We start from the raw sequence: 26364 nt of genomic DNA, 5'->3' as shown, positions 1-26364 counted from the left end.
GATCTCCTATTACCATACCTTCGGTTTTACTGCCATTCAATTTTATACATTTAACGTTCATTCATTTAGCCACTGATTGGAGACAGAGCTTAAATTTAAATGAGCCTATGTTCTCATCTAAAATCAGTGTGATGAAAATCTGGGTATCGTTGGCACATGAGCGTATAGACTAGCCAAATACTTCTACTAGGTCTGCAAAGAGGTGCATATAAACATTGAAAGGGTGAGACTCGGAGAAGCCCTGAGACACTCCATGCCGAAAATGCCTTATAGGTAATCTGGGTGATATCTGAAAAGAGTGATTTCTCAAGTAAGAAATAAACCAGTTAAGGGCAGAGCCTAAAACCCCACACTCATCCAGTCTCTTGGTCAATACCTGGTGGGACAGTATCAAATGCTGCGCTCAGATCCAGCAGGATTAAGGCCTCCGAGCCTCCCATGTCTAATGCAGCTTTAATTTCTTCTGTCACTGTCAAAAGTAAGAACTTTGACTAGCCAGGCAAAAATGAGTCGAGCCCAAGTCAATAATGGATTTGGCTAAACCCCTAACCTCTTTAACCAGGGAGGCAAACTGAAATCTGATCCCCGGTACAAACCTAAGAAGCGTCCTCAGGTATAAAGTTATGGATACCATATGCCTCTCTACTCAGGAGCCAAGCCCTAAGCGGTTCTCTCCTACATTGCAAATGTTGCGTGTTAATATGGCCAGTGTTTTTGGCCCCTCGTCCACAGGCGGCCAGGGGCGAGGGGGGGGAACCCCTGGGCTGGCAAGAACGGGCAAGGACCCAGGTCCCTCAGGAGGGCAGGCAAGCCCGGCGCCCGCGCTCACGTCAAGCTATTACGTTACCAGTGCTATCTCTGCGTGTGCCTCTTTTTTTTTTTTTTTTGTCCTTTGCTTTTATATGTTTATTTGTTTATTTGCCTGTAGTGTGAATGGGCATCCGCATGTGTCACTGTGGTCTTGTGTGCGCTAGAGTACGTCTTTGTAATGTTTGTAGTGGTATTTGTTTATGTTGACGTATTTGTTATCAGTTACGCACGGGTATTGTCGTTTGGTGAAATATTGATGGCGGTCGCTCGTCGTCTTTGCTTTCTATGGCTGTTACAAAGGAATTCAAAGTGTTTAAGCCCTTAACCGGGATCCCTTTGGCCAATAGTAGCTGCAGCGTCTGCGCCTCGGCCAAGCACAGCAGCTCAGCTCGCCACGGATCAATCCCCGGAGCGACCGGGGCTTTCCAGTGCATAGCTATGAGACGCCTGTACATCACCAGCGCCAAAGCTATGCATCTGATTGATTGCTTCCGGTTTTTAGGACAGGGGCCTATTCCCAATAAGCATAATTCAGGGGTGGGGGGGAGCGTAATGGCCGTCCATTCTGTCAGCAGTGTTATGTCATTCCATGCAGTTCGGATTGGGGGGCAGTCCCAGGTCATGTGGAAAAAATTGGCATCTGGAGTAGAGCATCTGGGGCACGTCTGCGATGATTGAGGGAATATGCGTGTGATGCGCTGAGGCGATAGGTATGTTTGGTGCAAGTAATTAAACTGCGTATAGCGGAAACGCGGGTTGCGCGACACTTCTTTTATCATTTTCATAGCCTGACTCCATGCAGGCTGTGATAGGGGTGCTGTCAGCACTCTATCCCATCTGTCTTTTGCTTGTTCTTGTCTGTGTTCTAGGTGGGAGGTAAGGATCGTGTATGTTCTGGATACGTTTAGTGGGGCGGCTATGCTACCCAGCAAGTCATGAAGCGTGGGGGAGACGTTGGGTTCTAAGTTGCCGCAATTCTAGTAAGAGCGTAATACCTGTTGCACTGCTCCAAATGCTATGAAACTACCTTGCCCCAAATTGTATTTGTCAGAAAGAGCATTGAATGTTAGGAGGTGCCCTTCATTGTATATGTCGCCGATTGTGCATATGCCCTTGTCGTACCACCCACCTAGGCCCACCTTGCCAGCTATGTTGGCGAGTTTCGAGTTGGCCAGAAGTGGAATCTTGGGGGAGTACGGTGGCTTTTGATTGCCGATTAGGGCGTAACGGCCCCATATCCAGTGCGCGGTTTTCAGTAATATATTTCGTGGATGTTTGGGGTGCTCGCGATTCATGAGGTAGTGTAGTACTCCAGAGTTTCCCAAGGTTGAGAGGATTAATTGTGATTCCGCGCTATCTGGGCATCCAAGCCAGGTAGATATCCTTTGCAGGTGGGCGGCTGCATAATATAGTTCGAGTCTGGGTGCACCTAGTCCTCCCATAGTTAGTGGATGGTATACAGATGTGAGAATATAATATATAAAATATTCACACCCGTATTTCAGAAGCAGAGGCAAACGGCAAAAAGGACTCATTCTGAATGTTCCCTTATGTTCCTCCAGGATCCAGAAATGTTTACTTCTAAACGGCCGAGTTTTGCATTGTATGCCAACTATGCTAAAGCTTTAACCTTATTTAAGCTGGGAAACTAAATAGTTTCTGTGAAGGAAAATTGCTACACAAATCAAAAAATACCAGCTATTCTTTCACATACAAATAGCCTTTCAATGAGTCTGCTTGATTACTTCATGAATGAAAAATCATTTACTTGGATGCTCGGCTTACTTAAAACAGAGATAGAAAGACTGAGTGTGAGGAAGAAAAACATAACATTCACACATTTTTATGATTATCCCATGGGAGGTTAAAGCAGTCTGAAACATATATTGCTGCTTTAGATCTGTTCTCCAGTGCGGTTTGTTGAACATTTAATTTAATCTTGAAATAAAGCGTGGAAAAATCTTAATGTTCTACCTGCCCTGATATATTCGTGTCGGGGGTAGGCGCGCACAGTGTACTAATGCATTCATTGCAGGAACAGTGACTTGAGCAATAATAAGCATTGTGTATATAGCGCCAAGAAACAACTGAGTGAAAAGTGCACTTTGCGCAGTGGCTCAGCGGAGCAGGAAGGGGAGATAATAGATGTGATTGGGTGAGGGTGGAAAAGGCCAGTTAAAGTAAGGGACTCGGAGGGAACAGAGAATGAAGAGAAAAGGGAGAGGTGCAAACACGTATAAGACAGAAGAAAGGAGTGAGCGCATGACTGTGATTTGCCCCTTTTTCCTCTTAGTTGCTCTAGAGCCTGGCGGGAAGCGACGGCGGCAGGGGCGGTTTCAGCCGGTTCCACCTGTGACTCATGCTGCCCTTGCAATTTCTTGGAACCCCCGACCCGAGGGCGGACTGTGGACACGTTCCATCGGGGAGAAAGCGGACATGGTGGAGCCCTAAAGTGTGCGGTGCACTATGGGTGTGTTTGCAGCTCATCCTTCCTGACCGGGCCTTTACATTCTGAGACTTGTAGCCAAGTTATGTTGTGACAAATACAAACTCTTCCAGTTGGAGTCCATACAATAAACTTTGAGCAGAACCCTGAAACAGGCAGGGGGTCCCAGATGAATGGTCTTGGGCAATTACACTTTACATCATCCTGTTTTACAAGGTTAAAACTGTGCATGGCTGACTAAAACTTTCAGTCTTCCGAAGTCAGCAACACGAGGACTCATTGTAGGTGTGAATAATGTTGCTTTATAGCTTTGTGGGTGTGAATAATGCTGTTTTATAGCGTTTTGGCTAAAGATGATGCAATAGGTAATCCGATTTATACACGCGAGGCAGATAACTCTGAGCAACCTAGGTTTCAAGTGCCCCAAGGCGGACTCATTCCTGCATCCACCTGAGACTGCTGGAACGAGTGCCAGGGATTAAGCTAAGAGTAGCACCTGCTATTCAGAGAGCCACAGACTGCAAGAGCGCGATCACATCATTACAGAGAAAGCAGTTTCCATTTATAATTCTAATAATAACTTTTTATCAAGCGCTACATGACGCACTCTGTCATTTCTAAGCACTGTAAATAAACGCTATAACAGCCCTATCAACAGACAATACGGTTTTGTATTTTTAAGCTGGCAAAATGCTAAGTGAATTTATACTGTTGTAAAACAAACATCCAAGTGATTTGCGAATAGAAACATACTTTGTGGTGGTCTTTACATAACTGTGGCAAAAGCCACGGGGTGAAAGAAAGGGCATAGCAGCCTTCTTCCTGCTGGTAAAGGGGTGGGAGGAGGTGTACGTTTCACGGAACGTTGTTAAAAACGGATTGCTGACTGCTCACCTAATTAACCTAATTAACTCGGGCATGCCTAGGGGGTCACTTGGTGCCCGTGGAGCTCTATTGTTGTGGGGCGAGAGAGATTACCTCCTGTTCGATCTGGAATAAGGGGAAATTTGTGCACCGGTGTTTACACTCTGCATTCTTGGAGGGAAAAGTGGGAGAGCTTCAGATTAGGAAAAATCGTAAACGCTGTGCAGGCAAAACATAAAACAAAAAAGTTCCCCAAAAGTGGATGAAAACAGTACTTGAGTGGCACTGATAAGACAAAACAAGAAACAAGTATTGGTAAATGCAGGAAATAGTATGCTACAGCCAATAGAAACAAAGAACAAGCATTTGCAATACACTAGAGTCTCGCATTTGTCGGAGTTACAGCTATTCACAGTTGTAAACTCCCAACCGGATTTTTCTTGCACTAAAAGAAAAAAACTGCGCGATTGCGCTGCTACAGTTCACATGTAATAATACCTATTGGCAAAACTGCAATTATGAACGTAACCAGTAAAAGTGCAATTAACTGGGTTACAAGGTCGATAGTATGCAAAGCGCTTGACTTTTGCCCAGCAAGATCACGCTGAGAAAAAGTAGTCCACAAACCCAGCGAGCCTCGCATGTTTTCTGTACTTGGTCGCTGCGCTCGAGGAGGGCTAACCACCGGAAAAGGTATGACGTATGCGTGCCTTCCACTAATCAAAGGAAGCGGATTCTAACAGGCAAGCCAGCTTGTCAATGAAAGACACTGATGTGACGTCCATGGGGCTCTGCGCCCTTTTCTAATACCTAAAGCGTCTCGCTTAGCGAAGCGCAAGCGACGCAGGCTCAACCCTAAAAGTAAGAGACAAGTACAGGCACCAATGAAAACCAAGGGCAGGATGTAAGCCCCTTTTAAGATTTATATTGAATATTATAGATTTCGCAAGCACAGCGCAATCGCTGTGCAGGCGAAACCTTAAAATGAGAGCAGTCACATAGGCAGCGCTTAACCTCATTAAATAGGAACACAGTTCCAAACAAAATGTTTACAAATGCACTAAAAAAGAGCAGCCAAAGCATAAGAATTAAAAGATAAAATGACACTCAAGCACCTTTCCAGCAAATAAAATTAGAGGCATACCACAGGATTCATTCTGCCATTGTCTACCATCACAGCCAATCCAGAAGTTAGTGCAGAAATTTCAGGGGTAGACGTAGTGTGAAGAGGAAAGAAAAACAGCAACAATCTTCTCCTTGCAGCGCACCAAATAGGTCATCTTTTGGCAAACACCGTGTGGGAAGCCGAGTAAGTCATTTCTTTACTCACTAGTATTCTATTATTTCGAATCATTGGGGCATGCAGATCTTTCAAGCTAGCTATCCCAGTTTTCACAGGTCATGCCCAAATACTCTCTAGGGAGGAGTCGTTTTTTCCCAAGAGTATTTTCCAGATAATGTCTAAAGCAGAGCCGGGACTCTAGTGTTACTCCCATTACTTTCGGATGCCAAAGATAGATGGAGGCCTCTGGATGGTACTGGATTCCAGTCTTGAACTCGTTTCTACTCAAGGGGAATTAAACATGAAGATTCTCATTGGCTTTGGACCGTAGGGACTGTTTGGTGTCCTTGGATGTACAGGGCATATACTTTCCTATGCCGGTTTTGCAGTCCCACTGAAAATGTCTTCGTTTTGTGGTAGGATCCACTCACTACCAATTTGCAATCCTCCGTTTTAACCTTACATTGCCCATATAGGTCTCGTTTTAGTTAGTCTTGGACCATCTGCATAGCATGGTATCTCTGTTATTCAACCTTGGGTTCTTCATCAGTAGGTCCAAATTCCATCTCTAACCAATCTAAAGACTGTCTTTCATTGGAGCCATCTTGGACACAGTCTCTCTGAACTCCTTTCCACTCTTGTGACGAGTCTGGTACATCCGGATGTGTGGCCTTTGAGTTGAACTTACACCTGCAGTGAGCCCAACATTGGGGATGCCTTTTGGACAAGATCCGAATTTCAGAGGAGGCATCCTAAGATTTGCAGTGTTTGATGTGGCAGGCCATTTTGCTCTCCCCCACCAGTGGCCACATTGGTTAGAGATGCATCACTCCTCAGCTGTGGGATATGGGAAAGGAGGGAGAATCACAGGTACAGTGAGAAAATCGGCATCTGATTGCTGTCTGAGCAACATCTCCTCATAAATCTGTTAGAGCGGTGTGCCATATGCCAGCCCCTGAAGACATTTCAGCTGTCAATCACACAATTCAGGTGCTGATCAGCTACATAACAGCCAAGTGGTACAGGCAGAGTGGAATGGGCTTGTGATATCTCTGAAGGTGCTGAGGTTTTCGTGCTGACTAGTGCTTAATGGTGCCTCTCTGTCAACAAGTCATCAAGTGGATTCCATCAACATCATGGCAGATAAGCTCAGCAGGTGTCATGTTGCTGACCAGCAGTGGCTTCCTCACACACAGGTAGAGCAGATTATCTTCCCTCAGTGGGCCATGCTACTGGTGTATTACTTTGCCACCTCCAAAAACACTTCTTAATGTTTGTTACATAAACAGTATGCAACTTATTGTAAGTTACTTGGTGAATGTCCAAATCAATGCATTTTGAAAAAGAGCGTCTTTAGTAGAGTTGAGTGGCATAGAGTGGTGTAGAGTAGCATAGAATGGTGCAGAGTTGATTATAATGCCATAGAGTGCAGTGGTATTGTGGAGAGTGAGTGGGGTAGATTTCAGTGGCAGAAAGTTCAGTGTTGTAGAGTGTCGTAGTGCAGTGGTGTACAGTGAAGTAGAGTGGCGTAGAGTACAATGATGCAGAGTAGAGTGTAGTGGGGTAGAGTGCAGTTGCGACGAGTGCAGTAGTTAAGAGTAGAGAGCAGTGGAGTGGCACAGAGTTGGGTAGAGTGCAGTGGTTAGAGTAGATTGTTTCAGAGTAGAGTGTAGTGACATGGAGTGGTGGGGTAGAGTGCATTTGCGTAGGGTGGCATTGAGTGTAATGGCGTTAAATGGTGTACAGTGCAGTGGCATAGAATGCAGTGGTACAAAGTAGATTAGAATGGCATACAGTGGATTGGCATAGAGTGCAGGGGCATAGAGTTGAGTGTTACAGAGTAAAGAGCATTGGTGAAGAGTGATTTGGCAGAGTGTGCAGTGGCGTAGAGTGCAGTGTTGCAGAGTGGCTGTAGAAAATGGCTCCCTGTTGCAGTTACCCCCCACTTTTTGCCTGATACTGATGCTGACTTGACTGAGAAGTGTGCTGGGACCCTGCTAACCTGGCCCCAGCACCAGTGTTCTTTCACTAAAAATGTACCCATTGTTTCCACCTTTGGCACACCCCTGGCACACAGAAGTCCCTTGTAAAAGGTACCAGTGGTACCAAGGGCTCTTTGACCAGGGAAGGTCCCTAAGGGCTGCAGCATGTGTTGTGCCACCCTAAGGGACCCCTCACCTAACACATGCACACTGCCATTGCAGATTGTGTGTGTTGGTGGGGAGGAAAAGGCAAAGTCGGCTTGGCATCCCCCTCAGGATGCCCTGCACACAAAATGCCTGTGGCATAGGTGAGTCACAGTGTGGCCATATTAAGTATATGGTCTGGGAGTTTGTCAAAACAAACTCTACAGCTCCATAATGGCTACACTGAATACTGGGATGTTTGGTATCAAACTTCGCAGAATAATAAACCCACACTGATGCCAGTGTTGGAAATATTACAAAATGCACACAGAGGGCATCTTAGAAGATGCCCCCCCTGTATTTTACCCAACCCTTCAGTACAGGACTGACTGGTCAGTGCCAGCCCACCACTGAGACGAGTTTCTGCCCCCCTGGGGTGAGAGCCTTTGTGCTCTCTGAGGACAGAAACAAAGCCTGGACTGGGTGGAGGTGCTTCTCACCTCCCCCTGCAGGAACTGTAACACCTGGTTGTGAGCCTTAAAGGCTCATACCTTTTGTTACAGCACCCCAGGGCATCCCAGCTAGTGGAGATGCCCGCCCCTCCAGCCACTGCCCCCACTTTTGGCGGCAAGACAGGAGAGGATAATGAGAACAACAAGGAGTCACCACCCACCAGTCAGGACAGCCCCTAAGGTGTCCTGAGCTGAGATGACCCCTGCCTTTAGAAATCCTCCGTCTTGAGTTTGGAGGATTCCCCCAATAGGATTAGGGATGTGCCCCCCCTCCCCTCAGGGAGGAGGCACAAAGAGGGTGTAGCCACCCTCCAGGACAGTATCCATTGGCTACTGCCCTCCTGACCTAAACTCACCCCTAAATCTAGAATTTAGGGGCGACCCAGAACATCAGATTCCTGCAACCTGAAACAAGAAGGACTGCTGACCTGAAAGCCCTGCAGAGACGACGGAGACAACAACTGCTTTGGCCCCAGCCCTACCGGCCTGTCTCCCGACTCGAAGAATACTGCATAGCGACACATCCGACAGGGACCAGCAACCTCTGAAGCTTCAGAGGACTTCCCTGAAACCGAAGGACCAAAAAACTCCTGAGAACAGCCGCACTGTTCACCCACAGCAACATTTTTGCAACAAAGAAGCAACTTTTAAAGAACTCACTCTTCCCGCTGGAAGTGTGAGACTTCACCCTCTGCACCCGACGCCCCCCGGGTTGAGCTCCAGAGAACCAACACTACAGGGAGGAATCCCAGGTGACTACGACCTCGTGGACCCCCCCCGAGACGACCCTCCTGGACCCCACAGCGACGCATGCAGAGAGAATCCAGAGGCTCGCTCTGACCACGACTGCCTGTAACAAGGAACCCAACACCTGGACCAAGCACTGCACTTGCAGCCCCCAGGACCAGAAGTAACCGAACTCCAGTGCAGGAGTGACCATCAGACGACCCTCTGCCTAGCCCAGTCGGTGGCTGGCCCGTGAATCCCCCTGTGCCCTGCCTGCACTGCTAGAGGGACCCCCGGGTCCCTCCATTGATTCCTATTACAAACCGGACGCCTGCTTTGCACAGTGAACCCGGCCGCCCCTGTGCCGCTGAGGGTGTGTTTTGTGTGCCTACTTGTGTCCCACTCAGTGCTCTACACTCCGAAGACGCAGGTACTTACCTGTTGGCAGACTGGAACCGGAGCACCCCTGCTCTCCATAGGCACCTATGTGTTTTGGGCACCTCTTTGACATCTGCACCTGACCGGCCCTGAGCTGCTGGTGTGGTAACTTTGGGGTTGCCTTGAACCCCCAACGGTGGGCTGCCTATGCCCAGGAACCTGAACTTGTAAGTGCCTTACTTACCTGAAAAACTAACCATTACTTACCTCCCCCAGGAACTGTTGATTTTTGCACTGTGTCCGCTTTTAAAATAGCTTATTGCCATTTTACCTAAAACTCTGTACGTTACTGCTCTAATTCAAAGTTCCTAACTTACCTATGTGGAGTACCTTGCATTTTATGTATTTACTTCAAATCTTGAATCTTGTGGTTCTAAAATAAATTACGAAAATATATTTTTCTATATAAAACCTATCGGCCTGGAGTTACGTCTTTGAGTGTGTGTTCCTCATTTATTGCCTGTGTGTGTACAACAAATGCTTAACACTACCCTCTGATAAGCCTACTGCTCGACCACCCTACCACAAATAGAGCATTAGAATTATCGCGTTGGTCCTCGGAAAAGGGGGAAGACGTGGAGTCGACCCTGGCGACGGCTCCGCGGAACGCACTCGGACCGTCGATGTTCCCTAGACGTTCCCTAGACACCTCGTCAGCCGACTGGTGTGGCAGAGTCGAAATCCACTTGGACTTCTTCTTCTTGCCATGGCTCAACAGTTGGAACACAAGGTGTAATTGTGATCCCTCTTGAGGCACTAAAGGCAAACTCTGTGCGGGTCCGTCACCAACATGGTGCGATGACATGCACCACAAGGTTTGAACCCAGTCTTTCTCGAAGACATGACTTCAAACAGTCAAAAAGGTGAAAGAGCCTCGACGAACGTCAAAGAAAGTAGCTCTAATCTGGATCTGCGCTTAACGGGTGCGGAAGGAAAAGAACTGACTTAAACGCGCCGAGGTGGCGTCTGTATAGACAACCGTAACGTCATAGACGGCTCCAACGACGCTGACGACACCATGTGTAGCCCGATGACCCATGCGGACCTGAATTACGCCACCCAACAGCGCACGCAGGGTACTGCTCAGCAGAAAAATTCCAGATTTGAAGCTGACACCAGGACATTCTAAGGTAAATAATCTGCAGCTAGATAGCCTCTACCAGATAATTCATTACCGAAGGTAAGTAACTTGTTCATTGCTCCCGATTGCAATGACACTCCCCCCCCCCCCCCCCCCCCCCCCAAGGGAATCAAGAAGCCTGACCAACCTAGGTGTGCGAGTGTACCACAATAGGGCTGACGTCCTTCATGGCAAAAACAGGCAATTAGAGCACTGAATTCTAGCATGGATTTCTGGAAAACTCTCCCTCTATCAGTGTCAGGGAGAGTGGCCTTACTTAAGATGGTGGCCCTCCCACGCTTGTTGTACTACTTTAACACTTTGGCATCATGGATCCCTAGGATGGTGTTCAGATAGCTCGACTCCATGGCGGGGGCCTTCCTGTGGGGGTGGGGGAGAGCCGCAGGAGGGCGGTCCTCTCCACTCTATAGAGACCAACATGCAACAGGGGACTCACAGTACCTGTTTTTGAAACATATTATTTAGCAGCACAGCTGCAGTGGCTTACAGTGGATCAGCTGGATGTCGGAACCTGGAGCGAGAAGTGAGATCTTTTGACTTGAGTTTCCTCAACTGATAGGAAATTTAAGAGTCCACCGCCCCATAGACAAAAATGCTGTAACAGATGTTTGCAAAAGACACACACTAAAATCCCTATTCTTCAGAGATACCATTAACCATGCTGGAGATGTTACCTCATAGCGGAGATTGGAGGGGAATCGGGGATTGGGCTGTCGTGGGGGCGATCACTGTGGGCGACATACTTAGTGAGGGAGGCTTCCTCCCATTTGAGGACTTCCACATAGAGTTTGACCTCCCGCAAGGACACTTCCTACTACACAGGGCTATTACAACATTGGAGCACAGGACTACTAGAACCCCTGCAACACACCGTATACCACTATGTTGTCCTATCCTCAGGAACATTTAGAACATTAACATGCCTCTAGAGCAGGGGTTCCCAAACTGCACGCCGTGGCACCCCAGTGCGCCACCAACCTCAGACAGGGGCGCCACGGTCACTTCACAACTATCAATGCTGCACACACTGTTCAGCCGTGAACCTTTGCAATGAACTGCAGTTCCTGTAATAGCCACCAGATGCCAGTATGAGCACAGATTTCCAGACTTCGGAACAGCAGCTCTAATTGCATCATTTTTATTTCTGAAGGACAGCTTTAGTTCTACTTATCTGTTTCCACTTTTGTAAGCCACCTCGTCCAGACAAAAAGTGCAGTTTTTCAGAAGAATGGTACCCCTGCTCTACACACTCAAGGTGACTCAGTTTTGTTTTCATTGTTGCATTCTCTCAGCTTTGCTGAAATGTTGCTGATATTTTACTCTCTTTTGAAGTAGTGAAACATGCTGAGGTTAACATGTTTTTCTACATTTCTGTCTTAGTAGCAGTCAGTCGGGCCTTTAAATTATCATAGATTCTTAGGCTTACCCCTGCAACAAATTTATATAATTTTGATTGCAGAATATATGCAGTAGGTATTTACACATATCCTCTCAGTGTCTGATGGTGGACAGAAACAACAAGCTGCCAGGATTGCATTTGGCATTTTAATGTATTCTCTTTTCCTTCACTGTGAACTGATGCTGTATTAGCTAGCCATCATTATACACGTCTCTGCTAGAAGGCTGATGAATGAGAATTACAGTGCACACTGTAGCCCCCCCCTCCCGCCTGCCAAATAAATGTAATGGGGAGCCGCGGCCAACGGCCAATTGGTCAAGGGAGCCGTGGGTCGAAAAGTTTTGGGAACCACTGCTCTAGAGCAATACGCAGCAATATAATGCAACCCTTTGACTCATTGAGGTCTCGCTGGGAGGAGGACCTGGGCATCCCCATAAGTGAAAAAGATTGAGTCTCGATACTTTTAGAGGGTACCAAAGATATCTAAAAACACAAGATTCAATTATTCAATTACTACATAATACACAGGGCATGCATGACCCCAGGGTGTATTAACAAGTACTTTCGCATGGCAGATGCAGCATTTCTGAGATGCGGCGAGGTAGGTGCTGAACTAATACACACAATCTGGACCTGCCCGTTACTCACTTACTATTAGGAAGCTGTGACTACCACCGTTGTGGAAGTAACCATAAGAGAAGTACCTAATACCCCTTCCCACTGTGTAGGATACTGGTTCACACATACCCCTGAGAGTAATGCCACCAGTCAATTCCAAGACATACATATTGGCAAAGCGGGAAATAACTAGGGGACCTTAGATTATTGGCTGGTGGAGGGAACTTGAACGCTGGGCAGGATACGAGAGAGAGTTCCTACTGAGAGAAGCTAGGAGGGGGCGGGGGAACCATAGACGTGGTCCACACAGGGGAGACCCTGACGGATTGTCTGAAGGAACCTGCTCCACACTCCACTGGGGTCACTAGAGAACTCACCTGCTGAAACACCCTCAGAACAACTATAATCAACAAAGACAATGTGCTTGATGAAACACCGCTAATAGCAACGCACAAACAGTCACCACGAACTTGAAACTGGAGTCTTGATAGCACCTCTGACAAAGCAGAGGCAGGATACATGGGTATTCTGATTATATCCTTAGAATGAACACAACAGGTTTAGACCAGAGGAGGGGAGGGAAGGGGGATTAGGTAGAGGGGAAATGCACCCACATTGTAATTTCTACTAATGGATACTGCATACATGGAAGGCAATTAGTGCCTGGTATATGATAGGAATAAAAGACCAATGTTTACTGTTGTTTGAAAACTCAATAAAGTAGGTATAAAAAAACCACATGAAAGTTATTATCTTAAGAAAAGTTGGTTGCTCAATAAGTGTTTTTAAATCTGGCATAGTGGATCATAGCCAGGAATGCAAGATTACAGACATGTAGTCACAGGGCTCCTGCCCTGCTGCTCTTAGATCATTAGACACGTGCCCCAAGACCAAAGAAGCCAGATGGTGTGAGAAAGTCATTGATTCCATGATAATCGAGAAGGGCGGCCTACTTGAGAAAATTCATTGTGTCAGTAAAGGAGCACATCAGGTCCCTCAAGATGGTGATATCCGGTGGCTGAAGGTTGGCTTTACAGAAGGGGCTGCAGATGATTGTGCGGCCCCTTGCTTGAAGGAGTGATCCCCATGCAAATGAGGGAATCACTTTGCCTCTGTGCCCTCGCTGTGTTATGGACTCAGGCGCAGAGGCAAACATGGCTTTAGGATGCACACTAAAAGTGCTCCACAACAAAGTGGCACATTTTGACACAAGAAGCCTCTGGAGAGGTAAGCAGGGGTCCCATGGACCCCCCAGACAACCCCTTGTAGGAGGATGTTGTCACTCACTACACCCACCTTCAAAGGAATCTCTCTCTCCTCTCTTGAAAGTGCAGATAATTGCACGGAGTGGCTTTGAAGCAGCCGCTCCATAGAACATTTGAATGTGCCCCAGGAAAGCACAACTTCACTGCTGCCAACTTTTTAAAGTATGCCTTGGCCAAACAGGGAAAGTGTGAAAATCCTACTGAACATACTTGTAAGAAATTGTGTATTAGGTGAGGAAGATGAGAGCCCCATACAAAAAAATGAAAGCAATTCTTCTCAAGGTGAACCACAAAAGTCACTAACTAAACTGTCTGGTAGCCTGGCACAAAACCAGTCAGGCATAACTCAGAGGCAATTTATAAAGTATTTATGCAGCACTTAAACAATAAGGAAGTGAAATATAGAAAAACAGATTGAAATGTAATAAATAAAATGGCACCAGAATGTAAAAAATCCAATCATTTGAACCAGAGGTGCGATGTTTTAAAGTTACAGGTAAAAATAGCACCAACAGCCATATGTGGTTATCTGGTTGTGGTGCACTGGGTCTAAGTGACAAGTTCTGGCCGACCGCAATGGAGTGTGGGTTGAATACAAGGACCAGGTCTGTCTGGCTGAGGAGTTTTCCCATGCCCAATGAGGAGCCTCGGCTGGAGAGTCACCTGCGAGGGGGTCGATGTCAACTCAAGATTCAGCCCACACTGGAGCTTTGCGTTGGTGATACATGTGGGTAGTCACTGTTTGGTGCGAAGAACAGGTCACCATCCTAACTTCGGGATGGCGGGATATTCAGTGACAGTTGCTGGCACAAGGAGCCTACCTGCGAAGAGCCCCAAACATCTTGATTTTCACCTGGAGTGCAGTTTCCTGTAGTTTTGAAGCACGAAGAGTAATATCTTATGAAAACTAGAGGTCCAGGACCTGAGGGGCACCTCTTGGAGGATCAGTATTCACTCCTGTAGAGGCATGCGGCTGGGCTCAGCAGGTCCATGTTGTGCTTCTCAGCTGTGCAGTGGCACAGAGGCCTCTTGGGGCTTGTGTCCTTGTAGCTCCAACAGGAGGTCAGCCATCTGACCTCTGAAGTCACGCCTTCAAGCCCTGGGTTCAAGGCAAGAAGGTCCAGCCTTCCTTTTTCAGACAGCAGGGCTGTTCTTCTGAATCTTACATAGGTCCTGGGTTTTCTGATGAGAGGTTCTGAAGGTGCCACATTTATACCTAGTGCCAGCCTTTGTGTGGGTGAAAATCCATGGCCTACACTCAAACTAGTTCCAGGCTGTCCTTCCTCTTCCCTTGGCTTTGACTCCGAACTGTCTGGGGTGACCAGGGCAGCTTTAGTGTCTGGCCCATTTGTGTGTGCTGCAGGCAGGTCCATTGAATTTTAATCAGGACCTGGCACAACTCCTCTCCAGCAATCCCATCAGGAAGACCTACTCCCTCTACACCCAGGCCCTTTTTGTCCCCAGGTCTGAAAGGAATACACATCACACCTCGTGACAGGTATTCTGTCATGTGACGTTGGCAGAAAGGCACATTTGGTTTAGGCAGACAAATGCAAACTTTCTAAAAGTGACATTTTTAGAATGGTAACTTAAAAGTTCACTTTATCTTTAAAGAGGATTTTAAATAAACAATTCAAATGAGTGGAAGAAGCATTTCTCTATCTGTTCCCAAACTAAATTTATCACTTGTTAAGTGTAATACGGTAACCCAGTGTTAGTCTATTGCAGAGAGAGAGCCTTAAAACAGCAAAATCGAGTTTAGGGCATATAAAGCTTAAGTGGCAATGTCCTAGTTTTTGAATACTATACAACATGCCTGCCCTTTGAGCTTTAAGGGCCTACCTTAGAGTTAACATACACATATTATAAAGGAAGGTTTGGGCCTTACAAAAGGCTTATTTTGTCACTGCGAAACAATGATTTAAAACTGCACTACAGATTGCAGTGACAGGTTTGCTGCTGATGCCCACTCATACCATTTAATTTCCAGACCATGGGTACATGTAGTACCATTTATTAGGAAGGTATGAGGAAATTAAATTTGCCAAATAGGTGTATACCAATTTTTCCATGTACAAGGGAGTGAACACTGGCATATTACCTCTGGTGTAAAGTCCTAAAGCCAACAGAAACGAATTCAGCAAAAATAGGGTGGTGAAGGCAACAGTCTCAGGGAATACTACATCAAGGATATCAGCTCTAGCAATAAGTATCTAATTTGCCCAACTGTTCATCAAGAAATTTAGGGAAGGACAATGGATTGTAGTTCACTACACACAAGAGAATCCCAGATTGTGTCTTGGTGGTATATATGCCACCAGTCAGAAGAAAAGTTTTTTAAGCAGATTTTTAAGGAGAGCATGGAGTTTTTGGTGGGTCCATTAATCTTAGGGGGTGATTTTAATTTGCTTATTAATGTGGAACAGGATAAGTCCCAAGAGCATCTGTCGGTGAATGCCTGAGTTCTCAATTTAAGGGAGTCAATGGCTAGAGGACTTAGACTTGATAGATGCTTAGCTAAATCTGACTCCCATTGCAGTTGATCAGTCGCTCTTATCAGCAGCCCATTTTACTTACACTAGGACTGACTACTTATTAATAGACCAATGCTTATAATATAGCAGAGGCAGTTGACCTTGGCATAAAGACATTGTGAGCACCCTGACCATTGTCAGTGATTTTCTTCTGGCACACTTAGTAGATCAAGACCCAGAGGGGACCTGGCGCTTGAAAGATTCCCTTCTAAAATACACAGTTCACATTGAAACCATCAATAAGCAGATCACATCATACCACATAACAACACAGGGAAAATGACCAAGGGGATGATGTGAACTCTTTAATGGGGTGGTCTGAGACTCACTGATAAGAGTCTGCAGCCACAAGGGCTAAGTGGCAGAAGGAAATTATATTGAAGGATCATTGGTGATGCTTCACTGTATGTAATTCACCTGACCACAATGACGGAATATTAGTTTGCTGTCGAGAGAGGATTATAGAGTGCTTATTGGCAAAAAAAACCATAGAGAGCATTTTCGAGCTATGCACTACCAACTGTATGATGCAAGTACTATGACCAACAAAATGTAACTTTGTGCAGCATGCTGGAGGAGGGTCTGCGTTGAATCCACAGAGAGCGAGGAGGATGGGGAATTAGTTGAAGGTGTTTTGGAGTTCCTACTATGGTAATACGGCTGCTTAGTAGGACAAAAGGACTTCATAATGTGGGAGGCTAAGTCTGTCCACACTGTCAGAAACTGTTGGCCCAATTTCTGGCTACCTCCCAGTGCTTCACCTGATCCCCAAACCAACTGGGGTGAAAGGTGATTATGCAACTTGAACATGACACTGTGACTCCCCAAGGAAGCCACGGAAACAGATCTTATCCTTTTGTTGTATTACTCATGCATGCCCAGGCGAGACACAAAGAGGTGCAAGATAAGTTTTCAATACATTTATTGAAACAATCACAATCTAGTATATAGCAAACAAGCTGCGATAATTAGGTAGATGGAACAAAGCAAAGTAATTGGAATGACAAACATGGTGAAGAAAATAAACAGTCCAACCATGATGCTGATGGTTCTAGAGGTTCCTACCTAACCCTAAGATCGTACTCCACAGCATAGAGGGTGTATCCTTCTTCCTGGCTCGATCTAAAGGTTTAGCACCAGCCCCATACCTGAAGATAGTATCAAGAGTCCATCTGAGGTGTAAATGGCAGTCCTCTCATGGAGCTAGTAGATGAGGGCCAGCAAAGCTGCATGTCAAACGCTGCTTACGTCCCAGGATGGTTGTGGCTGGAATGCCCTCTGTCCCTTCTGGGTCAGTGCATCGTTTATATAATAAACTCATGCCGTGTTGAAAGCACAGCTCTGATACAGTGCTGTGCCTAGATGCTAGAAGCTGTCTCCTTCACGGGAAAGACAAACTAGAATATCATGTGTAGTGTCCTTAGCACTGGACAGAGAGTATTGATTATATGTTGTGCAGAGGCTAACTAAACAAGCAGCTTTTTTTAAAATCTGTTTTATTATGTTATTTAAACAGCAAAAGGTAAAGCCTGTCGTACATCATACAATTATACATCACTAAGCCATAATGTCACCATACTTAATAGATTCACGAAAAACAAGTACAGTTCATAGAACTTAGCAGAGCAACCTGTCAAATGCTGTAATATCACTTACATAAATTTTTGTCAGAGGAGGTGGAAGGGAGGGAGAGAGAACATAGCCCCAATCACACAGTGCGGCAAGCCTAGTTACTATACATGCATCGTCAGGCCATACAGTGTGCTAAGCGAGAGTAGAAGGAATATTAATAGGAGGAAACTGGCATAAGCCACTGAGGTCCCCCTCACATGCAGTTGCAATCAGGAGATCATTATGCTCTGTGGGTCACAGACATTTCTGTTAAGGTGGGCATGCATTGCTCTTAACTTCCATGTTCATGATATACATGTCCCAGCTCCCACCCTCCCTACTCCCCTGCCACACAGAGAACACAACACATTGGATTCTGCACAAGCCCCTATAGTAATAATGTATTATGCTAACTGCCAGTGTCTGGGGTGAGGCCACCTTCCACTGCATTGCAATGTGCCAAGGAGGCAAGACTCCGGGGTGCGATCCAGTTCACATCCCGATAAATTTAACTTTGTATTTGTAATCGCAGTACATGTCCGTTGTAGAGGAGGACAGTCCCAAGCCATGTGGTAGAATTAAGCATCTACGAATTTACATCTCAGACATTCCAGTGTGGCTGCAGCATACGTTTGATATGTTTGGGAGAGAGATATGCTTGGTGTATATAATTAAATTGTGTAAAACGGAACCTGGTATTCCGGGAGACTACTTTTGTGCCCAGAAGTTTCCGTGCCTAGGCTTTATCGGATAAGGGGTTAGGATGCGCCTTAGTCCATCAGGTCCTGGCTTTGCTAATGTCTGTCAGATTATTGGGTAATAGGGCCCCATATAGGTTCGAGATGGTGTGGCACACCCCTTCCAGCGGACGCATGAGTTCTGGTAGTGAGGCCCAGACGTTACGTAGATAGACAGGCGCATCATCTGCGTAAAGAGATATAATGTGATGAATGCCAAGCTTCGGTATTCTCCATTCCTAGGCCCGCAGCCGCAAGTGGCAAAGCCAGTGGCTCCATCCTAACCGCAAACAGCAAAGGGGATAACGGGCAGCCTTGCCTTGTGCCTCTTATGATGGGAAAGCTGTCTGATATAATTTGCCCAATGTCTGTACCCTAGCCACTGGATCAGAGTACAAGGTACATACCCATCTTATGACCCCCTACCCGAAGCCCATGTAATGCAACATGGATAGCAAGAAGTTCCAGCACAAAGTGTCACAGGCCTTCTCGATATCAAGAGATACTGCGACCCTGCTGTATGCCCATGGGGATGTATCATGAATAAGCCGCAAGAAATGATGGATATTAAGAAAGGTGCTGCTACATGGTACCAAGGCATGACCGCCACATGGACCATGACATTAATCACTTGAAGGAACCTATTGCTGAGCATAGGAAAGTCACTCTTTTTGGCATGGTTACCCCCAATTTTTTCTGGTTTAGCAGTGTGTTTAGACTGTCTTCACTGGGATCCTGCTAACCAGGACCCCAGTGATTGTGCTCTCTCTCCCCCAAATTTGGTTGCTTTGATACCCTTTGCACCCCACAATTGGGATAGTGGTGTACCCCTGTCAGTCCCTAGTATATGTTACTGAGGTACCACCGGCATTGGTACACCAGGGGTCCCCCATGGGCTGCCGCATGTATTATGCCACCTATGGGAGTTCATGCAAACTATGTCTGCAGGCCTGAAATTGCAGCCTGTGTGAAAAGGTGCATGGACCCTTTCACTGCTGGTCACTGCACCAGATCACTGTAAGCGTTCTCTGTGGTAGGCCCTCCTAGCCCAGAGCGTAGGGTGCAGGGGCCTGCGTGTGAGGGCACCCCTGCATGAGCAGAGATGCCCCTACGAACTCCAGTTCCAATGCACTGGTCTTGTGGGGAAGCCATTTTACCCGTGTAGTGGCCACAGGTCACATTACCTGTGGTCTAGCTACGGAATGGTAATTCCAACCTTAGGCATGTTTGGTATCTAACATGTCATAATCGTTTCCTAATACTAATGACAGAATTGGTAGCTAGCATGATTCCCTGTACTCTGGAGGCTCCTTAGAGGACCTCCCAGTATTGATCCTACTAGTCTTTCAGGGTTTGCGGGCAGCCCGGGCTGCTGCAGCCCCTCAGACAGGTTTCTGCTCTCCTGCTGCTTGACCAGCTTAAGCAGGGGAAGGCAGAACAAAGGATTTCCTGTCGGAGAGGGAGGCAACAACCTATCCCTTGGAAATAGATGTTACATGGCTGAGGAGGGCTAGCCTCCCCATGACACCGGCTTGCTTTGAAGGGCAAATTTGGTGCCCTCCTTGCATATTCCAGTTTGCTCCAGTCCAAGGACCACCGCTCCCTGCTCTAGTGCAATAGCACACAAAGGAAAGGGGAGTGACCACTCCTTTGTCCATCACCAAGCCCGGGGTGGTACCCAGAGTTCCTCCAGGTGGCCACTTGATTCTGCCATCTTAAAAACAAGATGTGCAGAGGACCCTGGGAGCATCTGGTTGGTCAGGACAGGTGCCTGACGTCAGTGACCCCACCCTGCAGAGTGACCAATCCCCCTGGTAGGACTATTTAGGGGCTCCCTTGTGGGTGGGTCTCCAGATTTGGTGTCCAAGACTCCACCAGGACTCCTCTGCAACAACCTCTTCTGCTCCTGGACACCATAACTGCAACTGGACTCGTCAGGAACCAAACAAGCCTGCAACTCCCAAGATGACACTCACCTTGCAACATTGTTTCTCCAGCTCCTCTCAGTAACTGCAACATTTCCACAGCTGTGCATCCTTTGGGGTCGGCGAGACTTCAGCTACACCGTAGAAGCAAGATGGTATCTCCCTTGGAGTAAAAGAGTCACTCCCCTGCATCCGCAGGCACCTAAGGCAATGACGACTGACTGCTGGGAACGTCTGCCATCCGGCTTCAGGAAATATCATCTCCAACACAGGTGGTGGGTCTGAGTGGTCCTCTTGGTCCTCTCTACCTGCTTTCCAACTTGGGAGACGACAAGCCCTTGCCTCTCCTTGCAGGACAGTACCCCTGTGCACCACGACTCTTTCAGCAATCAAGGCTTGCTGAATCTTGTTCCAAGAGATCTTCAGGCCCCAAGTAGCCCCGGCCTCGAGCACTTCATCCTTGCAAGGACAGTCTCCCTCTGCTGCTCCAGCGACGTGGGACTCCTCTCCAGGTGTGCTGACAGGGCCTCATTGCAACTTGCTATGCCTGCTGCCAGGGGGTTGCTTGTGGAGGCTGTGACTGCTTCTGTTGGTTCTCACGACTGCTGAGGGTCAGCTAGGACTCCCCTCCAAGGGTCGAGTCCCCTGAACCTTGTTGGTTCTCTTCGGCTCTGCAACTCTTCTTTTGCTCTAACTTGCATTTGCCAAGACGTGTTGCTGGTCCTCCTGACCAACTGCGACCCGGAGTATTAAGTCAAGTCTGGTGTGGACGTTGTGGAACTTTGAGTAAAAGGAATATTCATGGTCTGTCAGGTGGTCCTGATGCCACACATCGAACAGGCACCATTGTGTCAGCCAGTTACCATATAATTGCACAGTTCGGGTCCCTGTGGCACCCCTTAAAAGGGCTATAGAACGATCCTGCAAGACATCTGGTACACAATTAAATTCCCTGCCCGAGACTCGTTGCTGCTGGGTCATGGAAAAGGGCAGGTGTAAGTGTATCAAGAATGCATGATTGTTCAGTGTTGGGTGCATATATTCCTACAAGTGTAAGCTGCACCCCATCTAGTCTGCCCTCTAAAATCATATCTCCATCCTGTATCTGCACTGTGACGCTCCACCTGATGCATTCCAGATGAGTACCACTTGCGAATACGGTGAGGAAGATGTACTATATACGTGCCCCCTCCATTTGATGCGGACTTTCTGCAGTTCCACTTCTGTTAAATTGGTCTCCTGTTGAATAGCTACATGCATAAACCTGCTTATTTGTCTTCTCATAACTTCAGGGAATGTCATCACATCTTCAAGTTTGTGCACTTTCCAAGGCGTTATTGTCATGGACTGTCGGGTACATCCAGATATATTGCAATATGTACCATTATTATAAGGGAACTGTGGGCTTGTCAACAGTACCACTGCCATGGATGCTAATTTGGGATATCAGATGTGCTTTGCTACCCCAGGAACTGCCCTGGCTGTCCTTGTGGACATCATTTACAGATCACCACGGTTTGGCCACTGCTACATCTAGCTTTCTCTTCACTGGCCTTAGGTGTCTTGAAACTGCTGCAGGAACTGAAAGTGAGCGGGTTTGCACACTTCTTGCAGTGATGTGACATGACATCACTGCACAAAGTGCACAGAACATGAGAGGCCCAAACCAAAAGAATCAAGGTCCAAAAATTTGCCCAAACCAAGTTGACTGGGAATACATTGGTAAAGGCAAAGTGTGTGGTGGGAGAGACCTGGAAGGGACATGTCTGGGAGCCCAAGGAGGGCCTGGCATAGTACTGATGTCATTGTCATCTCGGAGCTGAGAGAGGTGCAGGCAGCAAAATGCCATCACCTCAGACCACTGAAAGAAGGTGAGAGTGCATTATTGGGAACTAGGAGCGCTTACAGTGCATTAATGGGAGGCCTGAGCTCTCCTGGTAGTTACCAGGCTCTCCCCACACACCCTTAGCTCAGGGGGCGCAGTCCATCCAAGACTTAAAGTGCGCTGCTCCTTGCTGGAGCGGTGCAAAGTGTCCCGATACAGTGAGGCACCGGGACACCAAGACATGCCAAATGGAGGCACAGAATGAACACTTTGGAATAGATGCACACAAAGGGGGCTTGCAGCACCCAGGGTGGAGGATGGAAGGCACAAAGACAGGACACTAAAGGGGGCTTGTGAGGAGTCGTACTTGTGGGGCTGGAACAGTCAGGGGGCATGAGGGCACAGACAGGGTATAAGAACACATTCAGGAGGCATGAGGACACAGTTAGGAGGCAAGAACACATAGGAGGCATGAGGCATAGATAAGATACGAGAACACAGGCAAGAGGCCACAGTCAGGAGGCCAGGGCACACAGACATTAGACAGGACCACACACACAAGGGGCAAGAACACACAGGGAGAAAAATGGAAGTACTACAGAAGCTGGGCTTACATTGCTCCACCCACCAAAATAAAAGTAACATAATGGGGAACGGCGAATAGGTCAAGGGAGCTGCAAGTTGAAAAAGTTTGGGAACCACTGGATTAAATGGTGGGACGGCTCTCCTCTTAGTGAATAATCGCTGAGGTAAGCAGTGCAAATGCTGTCTGTCATCCCCAGGAGCCAGCGCTTGTATTTAGAGTCGTGCGGTCAGCGTAGCAGCGCAGCCACTGTGTCGCAGTCACAAGCCACAGCCAGAGATTCACCCACACGTCTGTGGCTCCAGAGGAGATACTTTGTTCGAGGCCAGCAGGGCAGTAGTCTCTCTGTCACCGAGACAGTTGACTTATGGCAGGTGCAGTCTGCAGGCATACGCCCCTACAGGGGTGGACAGGCCCGTTGCTCTGGCAGGCAATCATTGGGCCCGCAGCAGGGCAGTGTCACACGGGAGCATCCTTCCACCCCCACGGCCTCTGATCATGGTGTCTTCGCCAGGTGCCTATCAATTCCTGCACACAAGTTGAGCAGAGCCCCAGAGGAGGCTCGCCACCACTTCGGCCCAGCAGATCGGTAGTCCCTCACGCGCTGGTGCTGGTGTGTGGCAGGCACTACTTCACGACTGATAAACGTGCTCCTATATCGGGATCAACCGGCTCCAGTGCTCATTGAACAATTAAGCAGCATGCAGCAGGGCAGAGTCTCATTACCCTTTCAAATTGTCACTGTGCCCTTGCCTGTTGTTGAGAGGGGCCGCGCCACCTGTCGAACCTGGTTACCATCCCTCACAGGCCCGCTCAATCCCAGTGAGCTGGTGCGGCACACAAGGTGGAGGATCGGGTGCCGCAGCTGGGGGAGTTACTCACTACACAGCATCCCAAAGCATATTATGATGCTGGTGGCAGCCGTTGAGGAGGTGTCCTGCGCAAACAGCCCACTACGCCAGGGTCAGGTCTTATCGCTACGGGGCTCCTTGCGTGGGGTGACTACTGTGAGGCTTGCTCCTCTCACAGGCCAGCAGTAGAACTGCCCTTATATACTTTTAAGTGGTAGATTCTGATCTGAAAGGAGTAGCCCTGTCATGTTTTGTATGGTCAGAATGGTAATAGAAAGTTCTGCTTACTGGTGAAGTTGGATTTCATATTACTCTTTTAGCAATTCCACTTTTAGAAAGTGGGCATTTCTCTGTACTTACTGCCTTCTGGGCCTTACAGCCTGTCTCCGGTCCACCTCTGGACTGTGCTGCTTAACAGCTCCCCTTGTGCATTCCACTCAGACAGCCATAAACACAGGATACTCAGCCACATCTGCATACTTAATGGGTCTCCCTGGGCAAGAAGGGTGGAGGGACTCTCACTTACACTTCAATGGCCAGTGGCCTAGCAGAGGACTGATAACCCCACAGTGATCCTGGTGGACAATGCTGGGTTGAAAGGAGACCTTGTGCACTTCAAATGCATTTTCGGGGATATATTTTGGGTCTGTGACCCTCCAAAATCAGACACTTCTGGATCTACAACTGAACTCGGTCAGAAGGACTCCCTGGCTGCCCAAAGGACTCATCTGGACTGCTTTGCTGGAAGGACTGCTGCTCTGCTTGTTGCCCTGTTGCCTGCTGGCCCCTGACTCTCCTGGAAAGACTCTGCCTTCCCCCACAAGTGCTTGGATTGAGCTTGCCTCCTGTTCGTACGTCTCATGGCCACAAAGACTTCACCAAAGAGAAGAAAATCCCTATGCTTCGAAAAATCGACAACGCCTGTAGAAATCGACGCTGCACCTGCCTCGCGGCTGAAAAATTGCTGCATCGCCTACCGGATCAATGCAGTGCCTGCTCCTTCATACCAGCACATCAAGGAATTTCAGTGCATCGTTCCTGGGCATCAAAATATCCCTGCATCGCAGTGAGGAACCAAGGCTGAGCTCCTGGAAATCGACGCATCAACTTGCAATACTGGAAAAAAATTATGCATCAGCTGTGCTGCACCAGAAAATCAGCAGCAGCTCCTTGTTTACGGTACATCTCCTCCCCTGCGACCCCCATGCATTATTTTTGACGCATCCCAGGTACTGCGTATTAAAAGGATACAATCACTGATTTATTAAGGATTGAGACTCAAACCTTTAAAAAGTGATATCTTGACTTTTGGTTATTGGATTTTTGTTGTTTTGGTCTTATTTTATGCAGATAAATATTATCTATTTTTCTAACGTTTTTCTAATGTAGTGCAGGATACTTTATGTGGTGTTTTCACTGTCTTACTGTACGAGTTATTGCACAAATACTTTACACGTTGCCTTCTAAATTAAGCCTATGTGCTCCCAGAGGGTGAGCACAGGATAATTTGGATTGTGTTGTGGTCCCTACTTGGACAGGGTGCATGCCTCTGCCAACTAGATACCTAATTTCTAACAGTGTCTTAAACAGGCTGTAGAGGAAAGGAGTGTGAATGGCGAACAAGAGTGATTGTGACAATCTGAAGACCACTTCTACAGATTTCAATAATGTTTATTTTACAGTCTCATATTGTCAGAATTTAAATATTGTCAAATTCTAATTTTCCACAAAAAATCATTGCTACTCATTTATCTGGTACAGATAACAAGGAAGGGCAAACCAACAGGTCTGACTTCTTCAAGGCCCGTGTCATTGTATGATGTGTCTAGATGAAAAACAAAAATCTCACATAGAAGCACACAAATACTAGTCAGGTGATACGCTGTATGAAGTATATGATTTTAGTTTGTTTTAAGCCGCTCCTTAAATTACATAGGCCACGCCTCTTGGATACGACCCATGCCCCTTTTATAGACTCCATTCTACCCTTTTCATTCCACTTGAAGCCCTGATATACGGTCATGACAGGGGCAACCATTTGTCCCACACAGGCACACTGTAAACACAACAGTGTCACACATGCATCTGCAAAGCTGGCAGCAATGCTGACAGTCAATAGCTTATTCACTGCCATTAAGCAGATATGTTTTAGATGGAAACGTATTTGTTTCAACTCCCGCAGCAAGAAAAGAGGTACTGTTGATGTGGGACGGGGATTTAGCACCATTGACCTCTGAGTGTTCGACTGAAGTTTTGGTTTACGTCATTAGTAGTCCCCTGTCGTGGGATGACTCGGAGAATAGAATCGGTGCCTGGTCGCAGAATAGGAGCCTCAGATATACCAATAAAATTCAGGTGCTGCCTATTGACGGTTCTTTATAAAGCACACTTTTTCATTAAGGTGTTTATCCTGTTCTGCCCATTGACGTTTCTTTATAAGCCAAGCTGTTTCATTCAGGTGTTTATCCTGTTCTGCCCATTGACGCTTCTTCATAAACAGCAATGTTTCATTGAACTTGTTCTTCAACCTAACGCTCTTTTTGCGACGTGTGGCTGATAATGTGATCTCTTATTTTCACTGCAGGGTGAAAGACCTTGAGAGCCAAACATGGCAGATGAATGACGCTTTGCTTGGGTAAGTGTTTTGTACATTTTGATTTATTTAGCCTCT

The 26364-nt window shown here is 47.1% G+C and overlaps 1 protein-coding gene across 1 annotated transcript in view; it reads left to right on the top strand.

The window, feature by feature from the left end:
* The window catches only part of SPAG5 (sperm associated antigen 5), a 415500-nt gene that overhangs the window by 184016 nt on the left and 205120 nt on the right, over positions 1-26364 (top strand). Inside the window, exon 14 of the mRNA XM_069226180.1 lies at positions 26278-26328. Coding sequence (XP_069082281.1) covers positions 26278-26328 — 51 coding nt within the window. The remainder of the gene's footprint in view (positions 1-26277; positions 26329-26364) is intronic.

Source organism: Pleurodeles waltl, chromosome 3_1 (assembly GCF_031143425.1).
Source record: "Pleurodeles waltl isolate 20211129_DDA chromosome 3_1, aPleWal1.hap1.20221129, whole genome shotgun sequence".
Taxonomy (NCBI): domain Eukaryota; kingdom Metazoa; phylum Chordata; class Amphibia; order Caudata; family Salamandridae; genus Pleurodeles; species Pleurodeles waltl.
The sequence above is the reverse complement of the archived record's forward strand: the minus strand, read 5'-3'. Positions and strand labels throughout refer to the sequence as shown.